At 37.0% G+C, this 27,317-nt stretch overlaps 1 protein-coding gene across 1 annotated transcript in view; it reads left to right on the forward strand.

The window, feature by feature from the left end:
- Positions 1-27,317, forward strand: part of TINAG (tubulointerstitial nephritis antigen) — a 66,901-nt gene that overhangs the window by 15,409 nt on the left and 24,175 nt on the right. Inside the window, exons 5-9 of the mRNA XM_057699521.1 lie at positions 11,545-11,668; positions 15,195-15,345; positions 17,708-17,888; positions 19,350-19,395; positions 22,696-22,819. Coding sequence (XP_057555504.1) covers positions 11,545-11,668; positions 15,195-15,345; positions 17,708-17,888; positions 19,350-19,395; positions 22,696-22,819 — 626 coding nt within the window. The remainder of the gene's footprint in view (positions 1-11,544; positions 11,669-15,194; positions 15,346-17,707; positions 17,889-19,349; positions 19,396-22,695; positions 22,820-27,317) is intronic.

Consider the following 27,317-nt stretch of genomic DNA (forward strand, 5'->3'; position numbering starts at 1 on the left):
AATCCTCAAACGTTTTCCATTTAAAGAACACCTTCAAATTTCTCTGATGAGCTGGCAAACTCCTTCGTGAAAATGTCATGTTTCCTAACACCCTCATGCTTTGTACTGTTGCATTGGTTTTCCCTTTCATTTTCAAGTGGTGTTATCTTCTGATAATAGGTATCTTGCATAAAGAATCTTCTACCTGTCTAGTTATCACAGATCTCTAAATTACAGCTGCAGTTTTACCACCCCACGTGTGGTGTGTCTCAGTTGAGATGTTGATTGTATTTGAGGCTTGCTACAAATACCCAGGGCATTTGTATCATTTTTTTTTTTAGATTCCACATATAAGTGATGTCATATAATATGTCTTACTCTATTTGACTTCAAAAACAAACTTATGGTTACCAAAGGGGAAAGGTGGGAGGGAGGAATAAATTAGGAGTTTGGGATTAACATATGCACACTACTATATATAAAATAGATTATCAACAAGGACCTACTCCACAGCACAGGGAACTATACTCAATATTCTGTAATAACTTATATGAGAAAGAATCTGAAAAAGAATGGATATATGTATATGGATAACTGAATCACTACCATACACCTGAAACTAACACAGCACTGTAAATCAACTAGACTCCAATATAAAATAAAAATTAAATAAAAAAAAATAAAACCAAAGAAACAAATGTCCAGGGCTGAGAGGGGCTCCCAGGCTGCTGGAGAGCTGCCTCTTCACTCTGCAATGAAGACGTCAGGTCCTGGCTGCCCGAAAGCTCGCAGCATCTCAGAGCGAGCAGGGCTGTTGTTTGCTGTTGGATGAGTTGTAAATCCACAAGTTTCTCATTAAATGTTTAATGTGCTTTGCTTTCAAAAGATGTAATCCCATGAGTTATTATTCCAATTCAAATTTCAGTAGCAAATTCTGCTAAATTAAAACTAGTATCAGAAAAGATCATAATAGCTGCCATGTATTGAGTAGTTTTGTGCCAAGCACTCTTATCAGCATTTTCATACATTATCTCATCTAATTCCCAGCTTGATGTAGTGGGTACTGTAATTATCCACATTTTAAACTCAAGAACATTGACACAGAAAGAGGCCAAGTTACATGGAAATGGAGAGGAGAGAAAAGCCACCAGAGAACTGCTTAAAAGGCAGAACCAGAACTTTAAAAGATCTGCCCCCCAATGGTCCTAGATTTCGTGTAGAATCAGTTAGCTTTGGTCAGTTCAGTTTCAAAATAGCAAATGCCGGAGCCTGCCGGCAAAATCGATCAGGTCCTTAGGCAAACACGACGCGGCTAAGAAAGAAAGACAGACAGACACACAAAAGATGGGGTCGAGAGGGTCAGAAGCTCATAGGCAACTGACAAAACTTCTTTATTTTACAGTGGCTTTTTATACAGATTAAAGCAGAGGAGTCATTGACAGCAAGGCTAAAAGAAAAATGATTCTTTCTTTAGAGAACAATGTGTTTTTCCCATAACCATCTACCGTAGCGAGCATAAGACCTCCTGTTGATTGTTTCTAGATGTACTAGCGAGATCACAGACCTGTGGGCGCACATAGTGCAGCCCAGGGGATCACATGCTCTTTGTTTAAGCACTTACTCAAAGGTCAGGGGTGGCGGGACAGAGAGCTATGCTTGCCTAGGCAAGCCCTTACAGTAAGGCAGCTCCCAGGGCTATGTCCTGGAGACCAAGGCCCTTGTTGGGGGCAACTACGGAAACCAGGACCCCTGTTCAGGGCAGCTCCCCGCAAGCAAAAAGCCTTTTAATCTTGGAAACAGAGCTAACTTTATGAAATGATCAGCTGAGATACATTTCTGGATTTTTTCTGCAGTCAGTAAGACATATCTTTAGAGGTGTGACTCAGATTCATAGCTTTTAGTGACTTCATTATATGAGGGTGAGTCAAAAATTATCCTCACTCTGGCTGTAGAATTTATTTTAATCAATTTTTAGAAAAGACAAATACATCATTTTCCAACATAATCTCATTGCTTTTCAATACACTTTGTCCATCTGTCAACAAGCTTTTGTATTCCCTCATTAAAAAATGTTTTAGGCTGAGCTGTGAGCCACGAATGCACCTCCATATTCACTTCTTTAGAGGTGAACCTTCATCCTTGTAGGGCTGCTTTCAGGGACCAAACAGGTGGAAGTCCAATGGAGCAAGATCAGGACTATAGGGAGAATGCTTTAACTCCTCAAAACGAAGTTTTTGCGGAGTGTTGACAGTGTGTGGACATGCATTGTCATGCAAGATCACAACGCCCTTGGATAGCAGTCCTCTAATCCGAAGTTTAGGCTTCAGCTCTTCAATAAGCATCTCACTGTAATGAGGACTGTTGATTGTTGAACCTTTTTCCTGATACTGTCCCAACACTGGCCCTTGAGAATCCCAGAAAACTGTATCAATTTTCCAGCTGATAGTTGACTTTTAAGAAACTTTCACCTTCCTTAGAGTATTCGTCCAAATGTTGTTTGCAGATATCCAAACGCTTCTGTTTATGCTCTTCTGTGAGTGGTTTTGGTACCCATCTCTCACAAACTTTTCAAAACCTAAGTCTGTTGTAGATTACTTCGTTTTGAGGTGTTAAACTATCCTCCCTATAGTCCTGATCTTGTTCCACTAGACTTTCACCTGTTTGGTTCCCTGAAAGCAGCCCCATGAGGATGAAGGTTGACCTTTGATGAAGAAGTGAAGACAGTGGTGCATTCGTGGCTCACAGCTCCGCCTAAAACATTTTTTAATGAGGGAACAGGAAAGCTTGTTGACAGACAGACAAAGTGTATTGAGAAGCAAGGAGATCATGTCAAAAAATGATGTATTTGCCTTTTATAAAAGTTAATTAAAATAAATTCTACAGTCAGAGTGAGGATAATTTTTGACTCACCCTCGTATAATCAGTTGGAAAAGAGTTATTTTTTTCTGGCTGTTTTCTTTTTTCTTTTTGTCCTTATCTGGAAAAAAAAAAGAGGCAGAATTGTTTAAGAAGATAATAAATCTACCCTTTTATAAGGATTATTCTTTCCCTCGCTTTTAGTAAGGGGCCCCAGTCAGCCACATACTCATTTGTGTACCAGTACACATTTTGTCTGGATTCTTTGTAATATTTCCTTTTGAAGCTTTATTTTTTGCAGCACAGAGTATTTTATATTCTAGGGAAAATGAGATACATTTCTTTCCCAGGTTGCCACTCACTGTAGCATAGAAAAAGGGAATTAATTCTAAATCATTTATTGGTTCTTGGGGATTTGTTTGCATAAAAGTCACTACGGTGATATTTAAATGAAAAATCTTAATGACTAGTACTTTGGGAGAATTTAAATTACCTAGTGCTATGAATTAATGTAATAACGTTGCCAAGTAATTCCAGGAAAGCAATAAGGAAAATTTGCCTGGTCTGTAAGAGTTCTGTTACCCACTTATGATATAACACAAGGAAATGGCTTCCCATTTCTAGGGCACAGTAGTTTGAGGGCTGAGGTCCTTTCCAAAAGATTCTGAGTGTTGGAGTTGTCCTAATATCTGGTCAGATGTCAGAAAATCAGAAATACAACAAGAACTTCAATGAAGAACGTGGGGTCAATATGAACTGAGTTAAACTGGTAGCCACAGGAAGAGCTTAAAAAATAGATTAATTCTTAGCCTGGTAACTACATATAAAATACACTCAAATACACCAGCTTGTCTCTGAATACAGTGAAAATGAATTCCTTTGTGTGGGTATGCTTCTGGAAAACTTCCCCACACACATTTTTTCCCAGTTTTTTAAAATATCATTTTCAACATAGGTTGGCATACATGTACAGTTAGGGCAGGCAGTTGCCAACAGTGGGAATGATGTTTCTGAGAAAATCCACTGCATCCCCAGCCTAGAGCATCTCCCTTTTCTTGAGCACATTACCGGGATGAGCACTGAGATTCATCAAATTCTTTAGCTTGGATGCGAAAGATGAGCTGTGTGTGAGTCATTCCAGTTTCCTGGGAAAGCTCCTCTCTTGCTGGTTTCCTGGCTTCATTGCTTGGCTTCAGTCACTATTCCCACAATGGGTCTGCTGAACCTAAGTTAGAAGACTATCAACAGGTCTTGTACAAAGAGTTTCATGATCATGTAAATATGAAAAAATCTGTTTAATCTAGATGAATTAGTTCAATTCAAATGAATTTTTGTAGAGTGTGATTCGTACCAATGAGGAATTGAAATATGTTGGTCACGGGACATTAGGAAAAACTAACTTAAGGATTTAGTGGGCCTTTCGTGGATGGCAGTCCTAAGTGAGGGCAGACAAAAGGAAACAAAAACTTACTGTTTTCTCTGGGTGCAAGAAGACTGGTTGAGAGGAAGTGAAAAAAGGGAAAGAAAGAAGGCCAAGAGGGCCCTGCCTATACCATTCAGCTCCTTGTTTTGTATGAAGACTTGCTTTGCCCACTTTATTATTATCTTTTTAAAAATAAATTTATTTATTCATTTATGTATTTATTGGCTGTGTTGGGTCTTCGTTGCTGTACACGGGCTTTCTCTAGCTGTGGTAAGCGGGGCGACTCTGTTGCAGTGCTCGGGCTTCTCATTGTGGTGGCTTCTCTTGTTGCGGAACACGGGCTCTAGGTGCATGGGCTTCAGTAGTTGTGGCACGTGGACTCAATACTTGTGGCTTGCGGACTCTAGAGTGCTGGCTCAGTAGTTGTGGTACACAGGTTTAGTTGCTCTGAGGCATGTGGGATCTTCCTGGGCCAGGGATCAAACCTGTGTCCCCTGCGTTGGCTGGCGGATTCTTAACCACTGCGCCACGAGCAAAATCCCAATTCACCCACTTTAGAATTATGTCTAGTGTCAGGTCAAAAATACCAGCTGATCAACCTCTGCCTAACTTTTCCCTAAAGGTGTTTTCTTGAGATTGTTCAAAGTAACATCTTGATTGGACAGCTCTGTTCCAAATTGTTCTACACTAAAAATGTTAAGAATGATTAGATGAACCAACAATTCTCCATCAGTCCATTGGGACTGTGTATGTTGCCTGGATAGAGTCACCATGGGACTGATAGAGCTCCCCACAGAAACTTTAAATTCTGCTACCTGAGCCTTTTGTCTTCTTATGGTACAAAACTGGTAATGACAGGGTTAAAACCTTATTTCAATATTTCTCAACATTTGTGCCATGGGCCTCCAGTCCTGCAAGATTTGGAAAAAAGTGTGGTTAAATGCATTTTATGTTGTATCTTTCTTCCGAAGAGTTGCACTATTCATTAGTATACTGAAGGCACTGAGAACTCTTCCTCCATTGACATTTTTTTCCACCCAGTGTTTCCCAAACTCATGACATCGGAGAACATTTTCTTCTTTGTTTGTTTATAATGATTGTTAATATTCCCCAGGACTTAAGTTTCACAGAACACACTTTAGGAGATGCTAACGTAAGCTAAAATATTGAAAGAACAGTGCTGGAGAGAACAGAAGTATATTCAGGGATAAAACAGAACTTAATGTCTCAGAAAGAAAACAATTATTATGACTCTTTGCAAAACTGGCAAGGACTGAGGTCCTTTGGAGCCAGTAGAAGCATCACAATTGAGGTCTGTTAATAGGCACATGTAGGCAGTACATTAGTCATGTAGCTGCATTTCACATACTGGGATGGAGGTGTGCTCTGCATCCTTTGTGCTTGGCTCTTACGTTTGGCTGACATGATGGTAGCAGTGGTACCCAGCTCACAGGGCTGTAAGAATTCCATGAAATGATGCATAAACAATGCTTTTGGACAGACTGTATAGTAGAGCATAGAAATATTATTATATAATATATAAAGTGGTTCTTTCTCCCTTGGATTAACCTTGGGAGATGAGCAAGTTTCTGAAACAGGTAAATTCTGTAAGAGTTAAATTACCCAAGATTTCATCATTCGGAGCATTTTCTTTCATAAAGAAAGGTGTAGCTCTGTATTTATTGGCCCTGACGGAGATTATGCACTTCTGGTGAACCTGAAAGTTCTTCTACTATGCTTCTAAATCAAATCCAATCCAATCATGTCAAGTCAAATCTAATCAAATCAACAACTCTGTACCTGATTGTTTTCCCAGGCATCATGTTCAAGTGCATTTGAATTTGGAAGATAACTTCAAGAGGCTTCCACTGTGTTATATCCTATTATAAATATTGAAGATTTTTTGCATAAAACATTATTTTCAGAGATGGGGAAATTCAGATTTCATTTCTCTACTTGGCTTAGTTAAAATGATATGTTTTTACTGGTTTTGTTGTTCATTCCCCAGTGAGAATGATAAAAGTTAACAAAGCTATTATAGATAAGTATCACATCTTAGGTGGAGCTATCAATATTTGGAAACTGTTAAAACAATAAGAAGGCTGGTATGACATTTAAAACCTGCAGTTTTACAGTCTTATATGGTATCAGATTGATGCATATAAAAATGTTCTAAATTTTTTTGTCAATCTCATAGCTAACTAGTACATCTTTTCTCAGTCACCCAATACAGATGATTTTAGTGTGTACCAGTAAAGAAAAATTAGCATCTTTTTCTATTGTTTGTTGGAAGTTAAAGTAAAACAATATTTTATATATTATGTAATAACTTTTAAAACCACTGATCATTGAGATGAGAAAGGAAAATTTATTTCATCATCTGCATACTTTATCATTATCTAGATAAGACATACTATTTGACTGACTGGATCTATTTCTCTAGGAGGAATTTGTTATTTCCTTTCTGAAATATATTTCAGTGATAGTAAGTACTGAGGGACGAGAGGTACCTTTGGAAAAAATCAGAGTGACTGTTACCAAGTTTCATTTTTACCCATCATAGGTTACTGAAATCTTTTATTTAACTAGTTTTAATTTATTTAATTAAAATTTTAATTTAATTAACTAACCTACCTGAACAAACATCTGCTTATGAATAATGTGTGTCACCTGTGTAAAGCATCTTGTAGAAACCAAAACACTGATCAGAGAAGTGAAAAACAGAGGTCTACAGTTATATTCTTAATATAATATTGAACAAAAATGACTACTTTCCCATAAAATTGATGCTTAGCTCCACCCACATGAACATGAGGCAAATGGCGTCAGGCTTTTATAATAATTGTATACAGTAGGTGCCAGTGATGCTGCAGAAGCGCATCACAGCCGGCTGTCATGGTGGATTCTGTTTGAGTACATCCTTCCCTCGGCCCATCTCAGAATCTCCTCCGCTCTGTGGGTAAGAACTAGGGACAGAATCAGATGTCTCTGAATTAAGAGCTTTAAAATTCAAAGAGCATCGAAGCATTTCCGAATGTCTCCTCCAGGCCCTCCCTTTTCTTTCTTTCTCTCTTTCTCAGAATAGAACCTCAAACCCTTCAGCAAACTTTACGAAATACACACTGATCTCATTACTTATCCAGCTGAATTTGTGGCAGAATGATTGTCTTATCTGTCAAATCAGTTTCCGAGGCTTCAGTTTATTTTCTTTACTAGTCAGTCTGAGGCATAGCACTGTGATGTAATTGAACATGACTTGACCAATGACATGGGGCTGAATTGATCACCGTAGGACACATCTTCAAAAAGAAATTTGAAAATTCATTTTTTTCCCTTCTCTGGGAACAAAAATTGGGGGCTGTTAAAAAGCAGATTCCTGAGGCGATTTGGTGTGTTGATATAAGGAGCACCTGCTCTCTGGTTGTTGCTGAAACATGGCTTCTGTTCACCAGTGCCGAATAGAAATGCAGAGACAGAGTTTTGGGTGAAGTTAAAAGGAATAACTTTATTGCTTTGCCAGGCAAAGGGGACCACAGTAGGCTAATATCCTCAAAACTGTGTGTCCCGCCCTGGAGGGGGTAATGAGTCTTACAGTGTTCAAGGAGCAGGGCGTGGTCAGCTCATGGACGTCTTCTGATTGGTTGGTGGTGAGGTAACTGGGAGTCAGCATCATCAATCTTTTGGTTCCAACCAGTCTGGGATCTACATGCTTATGGACAGCACAGAGTTAACTTCTTCCATCTGGTGAGTGCTTCAGTATCTGCAAAACAGCTTAAAAGACATAGCTCAGAATATTATCCATAGTCCTTGAGGAAGAACTAAAGTTCTTTGATTTAGTTTAATGGTTAAAGTATTATTATTTTGTCTTGCTTGACTGTTTCTTCCTGCATTTTCTCACTTCTCTGATGAAATCTATTCTTTGACTGAAGTTTTTCTACAGACAAAGGCAGGCAGAGGACATGGGTGGGGTCTACTTTGGAAGGCCTTGTAGGGTCCTGCTTGCTAACATGGACTCCCCAGATTTGCATCTATCTAGTCCATACTATGGTTCTTGCCAAAGTGCACTCCATGAAACATAAGTCCTCTGATCTGCTTCACGATAAAAGTGATGTGAAATCAAGAAAATAAAGTAAAATGTTTTACACTGGGCCACACACATTAAAAATCACAAACATTATTTTCGTTTCTTGGAGCCTCTCAGCACTTGGGTAGTTTATAAAAAATATTGCAGTGAGGACAAAAATCTATTTAATTATTAAAACCATTGTTTCTCAGAATGGTTTGATTAATCAGCTCCTCCTTTGGTAATTATCTATTACAATTTCTTAGAACTAGTAGTTCTAAGGAAGTCATTTTAGGAAATATCAGCTCATCAATTTCCAGAGGCAGATTTTCTTCACTTTTCTACAGCTCTGAATTGGGATGCTTCTTACATTTGAAGATGTCCTGGGTTCAATGAAATATGGTATTGTCCTACCATAGCATCTTTAATGTCAGTTCTGTGTGCTGTTTTAGCTATGACTGGGCTCATCAGAGAATAACAAAAGGCCAAAATGATAGCGGTTTAAATGGAAATTGATTTTTCACCAACAAATCTCGAGGTGGGTAGTCCCCCACTAGAACTGCATTCCTTGGTGTTGGATACCCAGGCTTCTTCCTTCTTGTTCTATTTTCCAGAGCCTTTATATCTGAGGTCATATAATGGTTCAAGAAGCTGCTCCGTGTCCATCTATACCCAAATTCCCGCCAGCAGGAAAAGAAAAAAAAAATCAATAAAAACGAGTAAAATCAAGTTCCAGATGTCTCTCTCTCTCTCTCTCTTTTTTTTTTAATAAATTATTTATTTATTTTATTGGCTGTGTTTGGTGTTTTTTTGCTGTGCAAGGTCTTTCTTTAGTTGCGGTGAGTGGGGGCTACTCTTCGTCGCGGTGCAAGGGCTCCTCATTGCTGTGGCTTCTCTTGTTGCGGAGCACAGGCTCTAGGTGCATGGGCTTCAGTAGTTGCAGCACATGGGCTCAATAGTTGTGGCTCACAGGCTCTAAAGCACAGGCTCAATAGTTGTGGCTCATGGGCTTAGTTGCTCCGCGGCACGTGGGATCTTCCTGGAGCAGGGATCGAACCCATGTCCCCTGCATTGGCAGGATTCTTAACCACCTAGGAAGCCCCCAGATGTCTCTTAAGGAAAAGTTCTCGGAAGCTTCCAGTGATACTTCTGCTTACATTCCATGGGCTGGTATTTAGTAATGTGGCTACACCTGGGAGCCAAGGTGGACCAGGAAATACAGTCATTTTTCTAAGCTTGCAGGTACTTAGCTAAAATTGTTATCACTATAAATAAAAGGAAAGCTTATTCAAAGAGGGAGCCCTGGAGAACTAGCATCACCTGCCATAGTGTGGTCGCTGATTATTGATATTTACAAGAAGTTAGATTGTTTAAAAAAAAACAGAAACTAGCAACATATCAAATCATAACTCTTTCAGAGTTAAGGCATGAGGGCAAATATTGTTGAAAATGAAAAATTCATTTCTCCATTAGCAACGAAAAAATTACCCCTCTCCCCTCCAATATCAAGTAGCTTAGAAGAAACTTCTTGGTATGCATGGCCACTGACCTTGGATTGTGAAGGTCAGAAGAGGATGATGTTCTCTGTTGCCTTCTTCTGATTCTCAGGTCACTCATTACACTAATTTAAGCGGCAGAAAGTGCAACAAGGGATAAAGGGAGATTCACCGGTGGATATTGTGTAGATACAGGCTCTTAGTAAGAATGTCCAGAATGTCCAGAATTTGATTAGGTTTTTCTCAAGCTGCTGTGTGACTAGGTTTCCATTACTTTTAGAGATTTTGATTTGATTAAATGCAGGAATTATTGTAAGAAATTCTCGTGTTCACCAGTGCATTTAATTCTTACATTTGTTCATAGTATCTTTAATCTCTAAGTTGAAATATTCAAGCAGGGAGACTGTTCACATTTGACTAATGTTAATTTGGAAATAGAATTAGATTATGACTGAAAATTTTCAACATTAGGATGAAAATAATTTAAAATGCCCACATGTAATAGTGTAAAACTTTTTAAAATTAAATTTATACCTTATTTAAGCCACTGTCATTTTGGAATTTCTGTCTCTGTCAGCTGCCTCTTTTGACTTTTTGGCTTTACTAAGCTATCTTTTGACCAAAAAGAAAAAAAAAATCACTTATTAAAGTCAGACTGCTATTACCAATTCCTAAAAGCTCTTATTCTGTGGTGTTTACTTTTGTTTATAAGCCCTTAAAAACACTCTCACTTTATAGGGGAATGCAATAATTACAGAGTAATGAGGTGTAAAATTTGCCCTATGTTTATTATATCAGATCATCTGGTATCAAAAGGTAAATAAAATTGCAAGGTAATATGTGCTTATTGGGCCTCAACTCCTATGGGCTTATTTTTAAGAAAAGCAGTATTAATAACTGGTAACAATCTTGAAAGATCCAACAGGTGAGTTTCATGAATTGATCTGGCTTAGTGAGTCGGTAAATATGTTTTCAGTAAATACGGTTTTTGCCTGTTGTTTCTCTATTGCCTTATCTTATGGAGAAGGATTATCCATTCATGTATTTTCATTTTTAAACAATACATCATAAAAAACGAATGCATGCTGTTATTATAATTTAACTTGCTGTGCCTGTGAGGGGAAAATGACTTTTTAAAGTGATGAAATCTACCAGCTAGATATGTATCTTCTCAGTATTATCAGGTATTTACTGAATACCTCCCATGCGCAAATTCTCTAGTTGACTTGGAATGTGGACATGTGGACGTTAAGTCCTGAATAGCTTAACCCTGATGAAATGTGTTTGAAGTCATAGTTATGTCTTTATTGCTTCCACAGAGCAGAAGGGAAATAGCCTAGCTCTGCTATTAAATTAGAATTATAAAGTGATAAATTAAAATAACAGTGACACTCTAGCTATTTTTCTGGAACATGAGGCAACTTAATATTATAAATCCCTAAAAGCACACTGATTAGCCAATAATAATACAATTGGAAGGTACGAGTAATGCATAGGGTATGCGTATTTCTGTCCCAGGTAGAACGACTCCTTTGGGAGTAAGTCTATGTCTCTGAAACTATCTACTCAGAGCCATAAATGTATTCTGCTCCAACTCTAAGTGTGGCCAATCTGAAGGCGTAGGAATCTAAAATCACTGAATTTCTAGGATTTCTTATAGTGTTTTCTTATAATGGTTATTGGAATATATTTGAAAAGTGCTGACACATCTGCCTCTTCTTCTTTAGGCTTCTTTACCTGTAACAACCAATCTTCCGGAATTCTTTGTTGCTTCTTACAAATGGCCTGGCTGGACCCATGGCCCATTGGATCAAAAAAATTGTGCTGCATCCTGGGCTTTTTCTACTGCAAGTAATAAAATCATATAAATTACTTCCTTATAAATTCTCCCTTTGACTCTAGATGTTGGCATAGTAATTAAAAGCGTTTTTAATTTAGAACATTTAAATATTAACATTTGGTCAATTAAAGTCTTACTGTGGCAAGAGAAAGCAGCCTGAAGATTTTATAAAAATCCATTTTTACTCTGAAAATTGGCCTTTATTTTTAGCGTCTAATTTTAAATAGAGAGTAGAGCAAAAGAGCAACAAAGTTGCCAAAATTTATTTGTTCTTTGATAGTTAGGGACAGATAATAAGGTTCTTCTTCACCCATAGTACTATCTGTAATTCTAATATGCATATCACACAGACATATAATTCTTATATTCTTTTCTCTTGATAAGATCTGCAAGAATATATTTAGTTATTAAACTAATGTATTTGATGTGAAGTAAGACTTCAGAACTAAATAATAGTGGATTAAATGGGTTTTATCTCATTTTAGATAAAAGCGAATATGTAGATTCTGACTCTAAATTGATATAACTGATCTTCTAATGAGTAGTTTCCAAATTGGTGTTGCTGTTCCTTCAAAAATATGAGGAATACATACCTCTGTTACAGAAACTTTCATATATTTTCACAAGTCCAATACGTTGATATTCAGGTTAATCACAAGATTTGGTCTCCAAATTATCCTCAAAATAGTGTTGGTTGTATTACAACAATTAAGCCTAATATGACATTGATTTTCTAGTATCAAAGATCAGTTTCATAAAACTGTGCTCTAGGCTTAAAAATAATTCCAAAAGAGTGCTCAAAAGCAGACTAAGTACTGAAAGCATCATGAAATAAGTTTATAGGTCTGAAGGGTGGCACTCCTTGGCACAGAGGAGAGCTGATACTTTGTCTAAACTCATCACTTCATAGTATGAGCTAGTTTGTCCTAGAAAGGATGCATTTGACTGAGCTCACCTCTGGAGCATCTCCATCGTTACCTCTACGCTAACACCTATTCCCCCAGTATAAATGTTCTCCGACACACGGGGACCTCTCTGAGCCCTATTCCAGTTGGGTGGGGACAGATTTAATCAGATAAATCATTTGTCATTTTATGTTCATGTGGTTAATGTATTACACCTCCTAGGGGATATATAACAATTTTACTTTGTTAGACCAGTATTTCTGAACATGTCTTAGGAAAGACATTGGTGGTAAAATACTGAGAGTAATTTACTAGGCTGATTTGGGCTGTGTACTCTGGTGCCCCCAGGTCACAGCCCCATAGATGGCCTCAGCACAGGGCTAAGTCTGGATTTGTCCCTCAAAATAGATAACACAGTTTTGTATCCTGTGTATTCAACATGGCAAATCAGGCTGATGCTATGTTTTTGAGTGTGTTAAGTAAAGAAAAGAATAATCTAGGGTCTCTTAAAGATCTAGAAAATTAAGTCAGGATGTTGTAGTTAAAATAAGAAAAGTCTTTCAAAGAAGCTAAAAACTATAAAATGGGATAAATATGATAATTAAAAAATAGACACACATATAAAAATATAGTTATGCAGCCAAATAAAACTCAAGCAAGATGTCAGACGCTAAGAGGTAAAGGAGTTTGAAATGGTGGGGGCGATACATGCTGCAGAGCAAACTTGGAGACAGAATGAAATAAGCAGGGAAAATCATACTGTGTCTCGGAGGTAAAGCCCAGTGAAAGTTTTCAGGAAAAGAGTGGAAAGCAATTTGCTGAACTGAGTCATTCTTAAATCTTCTGACCTTTTCTAAGTATTTCAAGTGAATTTGGATTAAACCTTCACTGAGATTCAGAAATGTCTGTAAAAAAGCAACATATTGAATATCATTAGAATTTAAAACCCTCATCCTTTAGTTGAAATCTACAGATTCATGGGTCCAGGAGGGATGTTAGAGGTCCCCTTTTTCAAGGCTTTGGTTTTGTCAGAGAGGCACAAAAAGGGAAAGTGAACTGCCCAAAATGAAAGGCGAGAAATCTCAGAAGTGATCCTGGAAGCCAGGCATCAGACTCCTTCAATATTGTTTGTGAAAGTCTTTTCTGAACCAAGAATAGTGACACTAACATTTAAAAAAATATACTTGATTCTGGATCCTTGTACTGAAAGTCAAAGCATCAAAGAATTTCTATTTTCCTTTATGAAATAGGGAATTATTTTCTTGGAACTAAGAGAGATGGTGCCACAATGGCATTTGCTCATATGAAATATATCTAGCACAAAATAGGAATTGAGAAGGAAGTAGGAGGTTATAAACTCAACACACACTGAGTGTCTAAATTGTGCCAACAATTACATTACAGAATTGTACATATGCTGTAGTCACATAAAAAATGTAACATATGTAGTTACATATACCATATATATGCAGAAATACATATGTAAATTAATTATTTTAAAATGAATTATTTTAGAATAATTCTAAACTAGCATCGTGAGGGGTTTCAGTACACAGAGAAATTTGATGAGCAAAAGCAATAACTTCTGAGAAAAGTGGATAGATAGAAGAAAGATTATGTCTTTGTTGCCTTTCATCAAAAGTGAGTGAGAGATTAAGAACAAGACTGTATCAGGTCTCCAACAACAACAAAAATCTGTACCAAAATGTCACTGACTCCAACTTTCTTGTGATCTCAGCACACATATTATCATGGTAGCATGATCAAAATGCTCACCTATGTAGTTGCCTGCTACTGGTTGATTAGTTTCCCTAGTCTATTGTTCTGTGAGGTCAAGATGATGACTCTTGATTTTCATTCATTTTTGCAATTTCTACTGCGTAGTCCACTGCCTGTCACCTAGTAGGTGGTCAACAACTGTGTGTTGGGGAAAGGCACAAACTGATTAACAACAACCATGCTAGAGAATTATTTAAACAAATAGAAGGTTCAGTCACAAGGTGAATTTCATGTCTACTAAGGCAAAATTAGGATCATAATATTCAAGAAAATTATAAGCATAAAAATGTGCTATGTAGTTTTTTGATAGTTTATAATGTAGATTCATGTTAGTCTCAATTAATTTAAAAACCAAAGCTTTAATTTATTCCCATATATCAGATTAACATGGGTGAATTTCCAATTAATATTTCTATGATCAGTTTTTCTGATTTCCTCAGTTTAGTTATATTCATTTCAAAACTATATATTTGAAGCCATGATTGTATATAACACAGTTTTAGGTACAGGAGATATAAATGTAAGTAAGATATGGCTCTTGCCCACAAGGAGTTCACTTGGCAAATGTCTTAATGAAGAATTCAGAGGTATATAGAACATGAAAGGAACAAGGAACTAGAAAAGTCTTTGAAGTTGGTAATGATGAAGCAATGCCAAAACTGGACAAAAACTATGGGTAAAATGACACAGTTGAACTTGTTGGAATGCATAGATATAGTCATCACATTTGGCCTTGATTTTAAGTTACATTAAGTTTTGAAGACTAGTGTAAGAGTCAAACAAAAAGGGCTATGTAAATTCTTGGCAATACCGTGTGTCACTTGAATATTAATCAATATTCTCTTTGAAAAAGGTGTGGCAGCTGACCGCATAGCAATTCAATCCAAAGGTCGATACACAGCCAACCTATCCCCTCAGAATCTGATCTCTTGCTGTGCCAAGAACCGCCATGGATGCAACAGTGGAAGCATCGATAGGGCTTGGTGGTACCTGAGAAAACGTGGGTAAATAGCTGCCCAACACACGTCTCTAGGATTCTTAGGAGTGCGGTTTGGGGTTAGAATGAGAAAAAAATACATATTAAGAGTTTTCCAAAAAATCTACAAATATATATGATACATCTATATAAATACATGGATGATATTTAAATATATACTATATTTTGTAACTATTGAGATTATAAGCTGTTGGGAACAATTGTCTGAAGAATGTATGCATTTCTAGCTAAATTAATGGGAATAGTCAAGTAAGCCTTGTCTTCTTGTGGCTCTGAGCCAAATGGTTCTACTGAGGTCACCACTGAGGAAAGAGAGTAGTTGATATTGTTGATACCTCTCTTGAGAACTTTAGTTCCCCAGGTAGATGAGTAGATAATGCCAGGTAAAAATGAGGTTAATAATCAGAGGAATAATATAAAGATGGGCTGTATAGTTGCCACAACTCGTGAACATCACTGTCACCACCTGATGAGAAGAGGCAGGTTGCATTTCTTTACTCTCATGTAGTCTGATACCCACAGGCATCCTCCTGTCAGCTATAAGAGCTAATCTACTTAAAAGCTGAGTTGACTAAGGAAACTTCAGCTGATAACTAGTAGCAGACATATGTGCTGCTCCCGTGTTCTTTCCTTGTCCATCGAGTGCTCTGGGTCTGCTCCAGACAAGTTAGGTGCTATGAAAGAGTGGGTGTTAGGAATTTATAGATATAATGTCCTTTAACTTTTTTTCTTATGTTTTGCCTGATAAGATGGTGCTTAGAATGGACAACCTGGGCTAAAACGTTCCTGGTGTAGTAGTGCCTGGTTGGCCTTCTGTTTTGTACTATAATAAAAACTAAAGCCTTTAGGAGCTTAAAAATATAACTTAACATTGAGAGTCAATGAAATCTTATTGTAGTAGTCTGCTCAGTTTAACCTAACAAAATACCATAGACTGTGTGGGCTGAACAACAGGCATTTATTTCCCACAGTTCTGGAGGCTGATAAATTCAAGACCAAGGTGTTAGTCATTCTGTTTCCTGGTGAGAAGTCTCCTCCTGGCTTGCCTTCTCTTGTGCCCTCACCAGGCAGAGAGAGAGCGCTAGTGTCTCCTCCGCTTATAAGGGCACTAATTCCAGCATGAGGGATTTAAAGTTAATTTTGTGCCAAAGCCCCATCTCCTGATACTATCACATGGAGGTTTGGGCTTCAATCCATGAATCTGGGGTGACACACTTCAATCCATAGTCCTCATGACCCCAAGTTGAGACCCTTTTTAGAAATGGCTTTGCTTTCAACATGCTCCTTTGCCCAGATTCTCTTGCTTTGTTGAACACTATTGAATTTTCTTGAGGCAATCCTACCAGATAATTCCTTGGCCATCTCAGCATTGACTACCCATAAAATCAATTCCATTGTTTTATTTTCCTTACCACCTGAAGATGTGGGACATGTATACAGTGGGATATTACTCAGCCACCTGCTTCTATATTCAATGAATTATGTTAGATTTGGATCCAAATAATTTGTACTTTTCTATGTTCAATTTCAAAATCAGAAATTAAAATTTTTACTATTTGTATAATGTATATATCTGATAACTTTCTACCTTATTAACTTTAATATTATATTAGTATATACAATTTTCCCCAAAGTATCATAAACTACAGACACATAATAATTGAAGTCTTATGAGAAGATATCTATATCTTAATAAAAATGTAAAAAAAACCCCTTAATTCTAAAAGTTACATAATTTATCAGAATATTCCATCTGAGTATGATAAAATTTATTTTCTTTCACATTAACTTTGACTCTTTTACATTATAATTATAGATGCAGACTTAAGAGTTTTTCCCCTATTAATATTACCACAGGTTATATTGATGAACAATTCTCATCTTCAGAAAATTCTAGTTGGTGGATAAATTTATTTATTAGAATGGATTCGAGTAAGATTTTAGTATCTAAAAAATGATACAAATGAGCTTATTTACAAAATAGAAACAGACTCACAGACTCAGAGAAGGAACTTATGGTTAAAGGGGGAAAAGGGGTGGAGGGGAGAGATAAATGGGGAGTTTGGGATTGACATGTACACACTGCTATATTTAAAATAAAATGCCTTTCCACGAAAAAAAATTATAATGATGAAATAGGAGTGGGGTGGGGAAGAGTTAATATGATTGAATGATTATGTTCAATGTCATTAAACTTACATATAAATAGCCAGAATAAGCCACAAATGTTTAATTCAGTAAAATTCCATATTATAGATATATGCAATATATCTATATGCAATAATTTCATATTATAGGTAATACCTATAGATAGGTAATTATGTCATTTTTCTAAGTATTACCTTTACGTTTTTGCTTATTTCTCATAGACTGGTATCCCATGCATGCTATCCACTTTTCAAGGACCAAAATGCTACCAATAATGGCTGCGCCATGGCAAGTAGTTCCGATGGGCGGGGAAAGCGGCACGCCACCAAGCCATGTCCCAACAGCATCGAGAAGTCCAATAAAATCTACCAATGTTCTCCGCCATACAGGGTCTCTTCCAATGTAAGTCTGAATGGCAAGAATTATCAAGGGTTAACTTTCTCAAAAATATATACTACTGTTATTAAAACTATTTAAAAACTAGTATATTGTAAAATAATGCTATGCTTTCAGGCATAATTTTTGATGTTCTTAAGGTGTCTATTAAAGACTTCCAATTTGGGTATAAGTTTTGATCTTTGTAAGATTAGCAGTCCAAATGATTGCCTTAAATTTTAAAATGCCCATGGAAGTAGAGTTTTATAAATATACACTTGACAGATAAAAGGTACAGCAAATCCTTTTCCACTGACTTTTTTGTGTTAGTAGCTCATTTTGTCAATCCTTTGCCTTACTCCACAAAATAACTGAAGTGGACATAGTCATAACGGAAAAAACTTCCCTTGGATTCCAGTTTATCCTGTTAAAAGCCTAGGAAAATTTTACTCCATCGTATCAGTGTCACCCAGACATTCTCACTTTCAGAATACTTGAAACTTCAGTGGCTTTCAATTACCTGCAGAATACAGTTCAGCATTCTTATCATGACATACAGGCCTTTCATGATTTGGTTCTGCCCTACTGCTTTCACAGACTTATGACTGACCAGCTTCTACCCCTCCCCACCACCTGCCCGTAATGCTCCTGGTAAACTGGCCTGCTCTCTGCTCCCCAGATGCACTACGCCCTTCATGCTTCTCTACTTAGCCGGGGGATGATTTCTCTCACCCAAATGGTTATCCCACCTACTTCAATGTCAAGGAAGTAGGTCAAAACTTCATCTTCTTTGAGAAGTTTTCTTGACTCCTGGGCAGAATCAATGTCCCTTTCTTGTTTGCATCCAGGGCACTTTATACTCATCCCTGTGATAGAACTTAGTGTATCATAATGCAATTAGTTGTGCTACTGTCTGTCTACTCCACCTAAATGCAAATATCTTTAGGACAGATGCAAGGTCAATATTTGTTTCTGTCCTAGTTTCTTGTTTTCACTCTGATCAATGTTTTCATATTTATATGAATAAATGAATGAATGACCTGACTTTTCCCTAGGGGTTGCATTTCACAGGGGGTGACAACAGAGAAATATTTGCATGCTAAAACTGAGGAACCTCACTAAACAATCATCTGGGATTGCTCCTGTGATCCAAAGAATGGAGATGACACTAATCTCCACTAACAGAGTTTTAACTGAATTATGTTTTCTTCGTGACCATAAAAATCTTTGTATTTTTCTTCATTCCAAAATTATTGTCAGTGGTAAGAGTCAATGAAATGTGTATGTGTCTTGTCTTTAGCAACTTCATTAATGTGGCAATTCACATGTGAGTATTTCAAAGGATGATTAAGCGTAAATTGCAAGTGGTCAAGGCACGTTGGGTTGCATAGTTCCTAAACTGACTGTACAACACCTAACATTACACACCAAACAATAGGTTTCGTGTACTCTGATAATAGTGGTGCTCACTGATATTTTTCCTTCCAGGAAACTGAGATAATGAAAGAAATCATGCAAAATGGACCAGTTCAAGGTAAGCTTGGATGAAATATGGTTTTGTCTTATTTATTCCTTTAATAAAGAACATTATTACATTTTAGTGCCTAAATAAAGAGCTTAGTAAATGATAGGAATTTTTAACTTTTAGATTGTTCTTAAGCATTCAATGGTTGTAAGACCAATGTAATTATAGGAGATATACTCACCTAATAGCCTCGTTAGCTGCACTTCTATTTGAAGAAGATAGACTCATTCATAAATTGAATTCTTAAACAAATGTTAATGACACATTGGATGAAAGTCTGCTAAGTGTATCCAAAGTGATTATGGATCCAAAAGACATGCTAACTGATAGAGTTCATTTAATTGTTTAGTTATATTTAAGACTCATACATAGTGTTGGAAATTTTCTCACTTTGGTTTAAATGGATTAGGTAATGGGTTGAAAAAAAATTAAGGTTTAGCAATAGAAAAAAAGTAGACACTTCCCTTTTTCTACAAGCTCAAAAGACATCAAATAAGTAGGTATGATTTTTGCGTTTTATAAAATGCTTTCCATTGTGATCAGTTTTGTAGATGTGTTATGTACAGTAAACTAACAGTAAATAAGGAAATAATATACTGACTTTCTGTCCATTGATTTTTTTTTTGTTTTTGTTTTTGTTTTGTTTGTTTTTTTGGCACACGGGCTTAGTTGCTCCGTGGCATGTGGGATCTTCCTGGAGCAGGGATCGAACCTGTGTCCCCTGCATTGGCAGGTGGATTCTTAACCACTGCGCCACCTAGGAAGCCCTGTCCATTGATTTTGATATGAAGATGTTATCTCTGATACGTAGTTCCTCTGCTTACCTACCTGATTTTATTTTGCACCAATGGCATGAATAAAAATAAATTCACAGTGTATATTTCCTGTACTAAACATTGCCTTGAAATACTTGGAAGAACAAGACCTGTGAGGCCTAAAATAGAAATTCAGGGTGTGAATACTGAAAGACCCAGAATATATTATCAATGCGGTGGAACTGATAAATAAATAAATTAAAGAATTTGGTTAAATAAGCCAAAATTAACTTGAAAACATTTGATATATACCCAAAGAACTATTGGCCAATACGTATTTTTGTTTCTCTGAATGCTGGCCTCATTAGTATTGGTTCAACATCTAGCAGGAATCATGGATTTTAAAATTGTATTGGGGGATTTTTATTGATTTTTATCTCTTAACATTTATTGGGAAACCAAAGCTTACTCTAAACATGTCCTGAATTCAGTTTTTTAAATCCTGGGACCTTACACAAAACCTGAAACAAATAAAGAGAAAATTTTTTTCTCCTTATGGTTGTGTAATCTTTGAAGGCTGGTTAAAGAGTGGGGGAATTCATGTGTCATTTAAATATATGCTTCATTAAGTGAAGTTTATGTGACACATCTGAAGGAACACAGGCATTTGAAGTCAAGGCTGAATTTGAAATTCCAATTTTGACATTTGCTACTTAAATGACTTCGGTCAAGTTATTTAAACCTCTCTGAATCTTCAAATCATTATATTACTGTTTCATATTTCCCTCTCTCTTTTAATCAGTCAAAAGAAACTTGCCTCATAATGATTTAAAATTGAGAACACTTTAGGTTTATTTTACAGTCTAATACTTAAGTGTTCATGAATTTCACACAATGAATCAAAAATAAAGAAATACAATTTGAAAATAATAATGTTGAAATTCAAATTATTCAACCTCCACGTAGCCAATGTTTGTTGAGAACCTTCCTCCTGCCAGGCTGAGCTAGGAGCACGAGATAGGGCTCACCATCCTACCCTCAGGTGTGTTATGATTCTGTGTAATAAGTTTGCTGCAATTTTCCAAAAGTTAACTTGCCCTACAGTAGCTTATGTACGTATATGTTGATGGGCTTATCAAGTCTGTTTTGGTGTCAGAAACTCAAGGAAGGCTCCATCTTCAAGTTAATTGTCCTGCTGTCTCACTCATGTCTCTTTTGTTGGCGGTGGTATTGTTCTGCATCGAAGAGTATATTTTATTTGCAGTGCTTAGAACTGAGAAAAGCTAATGGAGTCACTGATTCAATGGAAGAGAAAACCACCAGCAACATTTCCCACTTTTATAAATGCTGGTTGCCTCATCTTGCTGTCGATGCAACGTGGTTGTGTGTGCATTGTTGCCTGGGCTAATGTACAGCGTTTTCCTCCTCTTGGTACAAAAGAAGGTAAAAGACCATAGAATGCTGAATAAAAAATAGCACTGTGTGCATTCTTCTAAAATCTATAGAATTAAAAATAACTTTAGGTGCTGGAAAGAGAACAAAAGCAAAGATCTGCGTAGAGTACAGTTATATAAATTCTTAAAATCCTATAGGAAGGTGTTTTAAAGTAAATAAAGAAGATTTAATCTCTTTTGAGAATATTTGGACAGCATCAGGAAAGGCATGGAACATTAAACAACAAAAAAAGAAATATTTGACTTTGGAGGAGAAGCTTCATTTTAGGATCTATAAAATGCTAATGATTTTATTTCTTATTTTATTTAAAATGCACCTCAAACTAAGACAAGTGCTGTGCACAGTTATCAAGGTTTGCTTAACTAGTCCAACTAAAAATATTTTCAATTGGAGTCTTCTAGAGGAGAAGTTTAAAGTGTTCACCTTGAATTGCCCAAGGCCTTCAACAAAACAGCACACAATACAGAAAAGAAATTAAGTGAGGGAAGGAAGGAGAGCTTTATAAAGTATAAGCTCTTCCTTTCTAAAGAATACACTATTGGCTTAGCTCTCCAGAGTTGGAGGGATGCAATCTTGTCACAGGATTCTTTTGCCAAGGGTTTGCTTTTTATTCAAACTCACCAGGGAAAGTTTTGTATTGACTTCTAAGGATGAAGGACGAATACTTTAAACCCTGTTTGCTAGGTTTACCCTTTGCTGCTAGCTTAATTGGAATTTTGAGAGATTTGTGGAGAAGCCCAAGGTTAATGGAGAAATAGTGATCATTGGCCAAGTGTAGTGGGCTTCCTGCGAGGGAAGAATGTTACTTAGAATATTACTTCCTGGTAATAGTGCTTCTATCAATTAAAAATAGATGGCATTCTAAATGTATAATATGACCTTAAGTAATATTCTAAGTAGCTAAAAGTTATTTTTTATAAGAGAACAAGAAAATATTGCAGCCAATTAAGTAGGAAAAAAAATTAGGTCGAATTGCAAAATTCCTTCTTCGAGTCTACCCCTGGCAATTTACTCAGTGACTGTTCTGTGAGAATTTCTGGAGGTTTTTAAAGATTATTGTTTAAAACAGTGTCACTTATCCTGTTGGATTTTATTTTAGCCATAATGCAAGTCCATGAGGATTTCTTCAATTATAAGACAGGGATATATAGACATGTTACCAGCACAAATGAAGAATCAGAAAAATATCGAAAGCTTCGGACACATGCAGTCAAACTCACTGGGTAAGTCACTTTCTTAAAAATCTTCATTGAATACTTTTGGAAAATAAAACTGAGAATAGAGTATGTAGTGCATTTAGGTGCCGGAATTCCTCTTGGTATGAGAGATTCTCACACAAATTAAAAATTATAAAAGCCTTGATATTATATTTTAAAGTCTGGTGGAAAAGTAAATCAATATTTTCGGAAAGGGAACCAAATTCTGTCTCTCACTTACTTGGGAGTCCATCCTAAGAATCTGTCCTATGGGCAAGGGAAATTGATTATTGGAAAAGATTCTGCATGTGGAATAATTGAGGAAACGGTAAAAAACCAAAGTGTATCAGGATTTGGGGAGAAGGTTTTGGATGGAATTATAAATGGTAGAGATTAAGCAGGAAGAGAGGGTAGGGTCACCTTTCATTCAATGAAAGATTATTTTTTATATTTGAGAGTTGTGGAAATGAAATTTATCAAATTTTTGAGTCAAATATATTCAGCTCTGCAAGATTGAGAAAGGTTCAAATTTTGGTTGTATTTCAAGAGTAAGTCATCTCACAAACAGATGCTACTCAGAGTGTGATCCTTGGACACCACCTTTTCAGTCTCATTCTGACTCCGTTCAGTTTCCAAGCTTTCTCATGTCTCACTCCAATTCAAATGAAATGCTTACTGTCCCACTCTTCAGGTGATGATCTCAAAACTTTTCCTTTTATCTTGAATCACCAATAATTTGACCTTGTGCTCTTACCTTGCATTATATTTCACCGAAGAGATTCAAGCAATCAGAAAACAGCTCTCAGCATCACACACCCTTCCCACAAGTACTGCTTCTCCCTTTCTTCCCACTTTTCAGAGTCAAACTTTCCCGGATCCTATTTAAACCCCTCTTGCTATAGTGTAGACCTCAACCTCTCTCCAAATTCAAGAACATGCAGAGGCAAATTTCCCATTTTTTACTCTGTAATCGATTTTATTTTTCCCACCATACAAGCATGCCATTATTTCTCAGACATTATGAAAAACAAACAAAACAAACAAAAAGCCTCTCTCTTGTCTTCACTTCCTCTACGTTCCATTTATGTTCTTTCCATACAGTAAACTCTTAGAGAGAGCAGTCTGTACTCACTTTCTTCACTTCTTCTCTGCCCATTTTTTCTTAAATCCCTCCAATCACTTTTTTCCTTCCTTCTTCCTCTTCACAACAATATCTGGGTCAAGGTTCTCAGCGACGTCCCCATTATTATATCCATCTGTCAGAATCCAGACCTACCCATCCCCTCCTTCTGGATTTTCCTTACTGTCATGACTTTTCAATATTCTTTGCTCTCCTTTTTCCTTTTTATGTACTTCTACACTTCATGTTGGAAAGCCCCAGACTCAGGTCTTGGTCCTTTCTCCCCTTACTTATTCTCCAGTGAAGTCATCGGTCTCTGAGCTCATCCTGGCTTTGAGTCCCATTGAACTCTGACACTGGCTGAATTTATATCTCTAGCCCAGATCTGATCCTGACCTCCAGACTCATCCATTTCATGGCCTCCTGGACACCTTCACCTGGGTACCTAATGGATGGCTCACAGTTAGTACTTCCAAAACAGAAGTCCTGGTCTCTCCCCTTACCCTTGCTACATAGCATCTACCTTCTCCTTCTCAGCTGATGACCACGCTATTCTCCCATGTGCTCTCACTGGAAACCTAGGAATCATCCTCTATTCTCCTTGCAACTCACTTTCAAGATGTCAGAAACTCTGTTGGTTCTTTTAACTTATATCCAGAACCCAACCGCTTTTCACCGTCTAAATTCTCTCCATCCTTGCCTGAACCACCATTACCCATCGTTTTGTACATGGGTTACTGGAGAAGCTTCTAACAGGTCCTCTTGCCCTGGATAGTCTGTTCTCAACAGAGAAATCAGGATGTTCTTTTAGAGCAATAGTCAGATTTCATCACTCCTTTGCTCAAAACCCTACAGTACTTTTGCTTCTCCCTCATAGTAAAAGCCAGGGACCTTACAATGGCCTACAAAGGCTGCCATGATCTGAGGACTCCCCCATCTGCCTGCCTACACCCCATCAACTTTCTGATCCCAATTTCTGTTCACCTGTACCTTGTTCTTCCTGCTCTCCTGCTCCTTTATGTTTCAGACACCCACGCCCAGAGCCTTTCCCTCTGCTTACACTCTCCTTTATCAGACATCTGATTCCTTAGTGCCTGTGTCTCCATCTAATCTTTGCGTAGATCTCGTTTTCTCAGTGTGACATCCCTGACTGCCCTATTTAATACTGCCGCCTGCCCTCTGCTTCAGCACCTCTGATCCCCCGCATCTGATCTATTTAGAATTGTTTACATAACAATGATCATGTTCTAACATACTAATTTAATTAGCTTTTGATGTTGATTGTGTATTGTCTGTCTCCCCTACTAGAACGAAGCTGCATGAGAACAGGTGTCTATCTTATTTGCTGATGTAGCCAAACCATGTGATGCTGTTCCATCATGCTTTTTCTTTACATCTCATTTCTTTTTCTATATCTACATTTCTTTATATCTTTACACCTCATGCTTTTTCTATTCAAATAATGAATTTATTTTAGCAAACTCTGCACTAGTTCTCATCTGATACTCATCTTTCAGTGAGACAGCTACTTGTTGAAAAAATAGAGTGAGGAGAAGATGGAGGAGAGAGCTGAGACTCTGCTCAACTTTGATTGGTTTATAATTCTTGGACCCACACTCATCTGATCAATTTTGTCCCTAGTTCACAGCCCAGAGAGTTTGGTGGGACTCACAATAAATGCCTCCAAGGGTCTTTACTGCTATGTGCTACTCCTTGCCTTTCCTTTTTGCTTCACTTCCATCTTTCAAGCATTGCCCCTCGTGGCTTGGCCAGGACTAGGGCAGCCCAGTGGGCTCCCAGTGTGACTTCTTCAGCTGATCCCCAGGATGGGATGGGGAGGGACTGATAGTCTGATCACCTAGCCCTGTGCAGGGCCTTTGTAAAGAGCTTAAGGGGATATTTCTGATTGTTTTACATACTTTTAAAGGAAAAAATTCCTTTTCAGGTCTGGAGAGGGAGGGAGAGGGTTGCGGTGAGTCTTGTTCTCAACATCTACTTTTGCTTTGATACAGAACAAAATGTGCTTTTCCCAATATTCCTCAAGGTTGTTTTTTTGGGGGGGATTATGGCTGTTTGCCTGGTTTACTAAAGATAGAAGGAAGGTACTGAGGTTTTAAAACTTGTTTTGTTTTATTTTGCTTTCCCTTTCTTAGTTGTTCATTGACTTTTCAGGAGGGCAAATGGAATAAAAATGCCTTTATGCTGCCACTAGAACTGGGATTTCAGTGCCACTTGAGTTCTGTTTCCCTTCAGTTTGAAAGTCTCATTTCTTCTAAACCTCTGTATCCTACATATGTTTCATTATCAATTTTTGTTTTCTCTAGTAATAGCCATGATGTGGAAAAATTTTTCCTATACACTTGGTGATTGAAATAATTTTTCCTATGATTCAGAGAACTCTGGAAATGGCAGCACTGATGTGGTGCCTTCCTTGATTTATCAGAACTGATTCTGATAGAGGATTTAACCATGCTGGTCATGTTTTCTTCATTCTCCTTCTAAATTTTCTCATGTTGGGGTTGAACAAGATATGAATGTGTTTCTGTTTAATCACTCTGCACTGTTTATATACTTTCCATGTTCAGTGTGTTAGTTGCAGTAATGTGTTCACTTTTATAAACTCCTAGAAGATTGAGACATTTATAAATTTACTTCACTTGTATGACAATTAACAAGGCTAATTCTGCTAGTAGGCAAGCAACTTTTGGAGAATTTGTTTATTTTTCAGAACTATTTTAAGTCCCCTAGGCATTGTTAAGTGCCCTGAAGCAGTAGATTTTCATTTACTTCTCTATTAGAAATTCCTGATTTGGTAATTACTGTATTCAGAAAATTAATGCATCAATGAATTAGAGAAGAATCAAATAGCCCAAGTAAGTTAATGTTCCTTATCGGAGAGCTTAATGTACTTCATAGAAGTACCTTACGAATTTATTGCAACAAATTCTATTTGCTGTCCATTCTGTAAAAGACAAAGCTATTAGATTTAACTTACTTGAACAAATGAATTTAAATTTTTATTGAATGCCCATCACTGGGGAATACAGGGAGGATTAGTACATAGTCCTGCTCTTAAGGAGTTTAGGGAATAAGGTAGAGACATTCACAACTGATTCTGGCGTAAGATGATAGAAGTTGTATATTTCCATACATATAGGGCTTTATATATAGTGGTATGTAGAGAAACACTTGTGATGCATTTCTTTGCTCTTCATAATTGTAGTTCACTGCTCTCTCTTCTATTTCCACAACCTCTGTCTAGCCCCATTATGGATACTAAAGTCATAAAAGTATTTAATTGAATTAAAAATGCCAAATATTTTGAAACGTGGCATTATTTTCTATATCAATAATAAGAATAAAATATTACCAATTATACTAGACATGGTAGTTAGATAGATTTCA

Source organism: Hippopotamus amphibius, chromosome 11 (genome assembly GCF_030028045.1).
Source record: "Hippopotamus amphibius kiboko isolate mHipAmp2 chromosome 11, mHipAmp2.hap2, whole genome shotgun sequence".
NCBI classification, from domain to species: Eukaryota; Metazoa; Chordata; class Mammalia; order Artiodactyla; family Hippopotamidae; genus Hippopotamus; species Hippopotamus amphibius.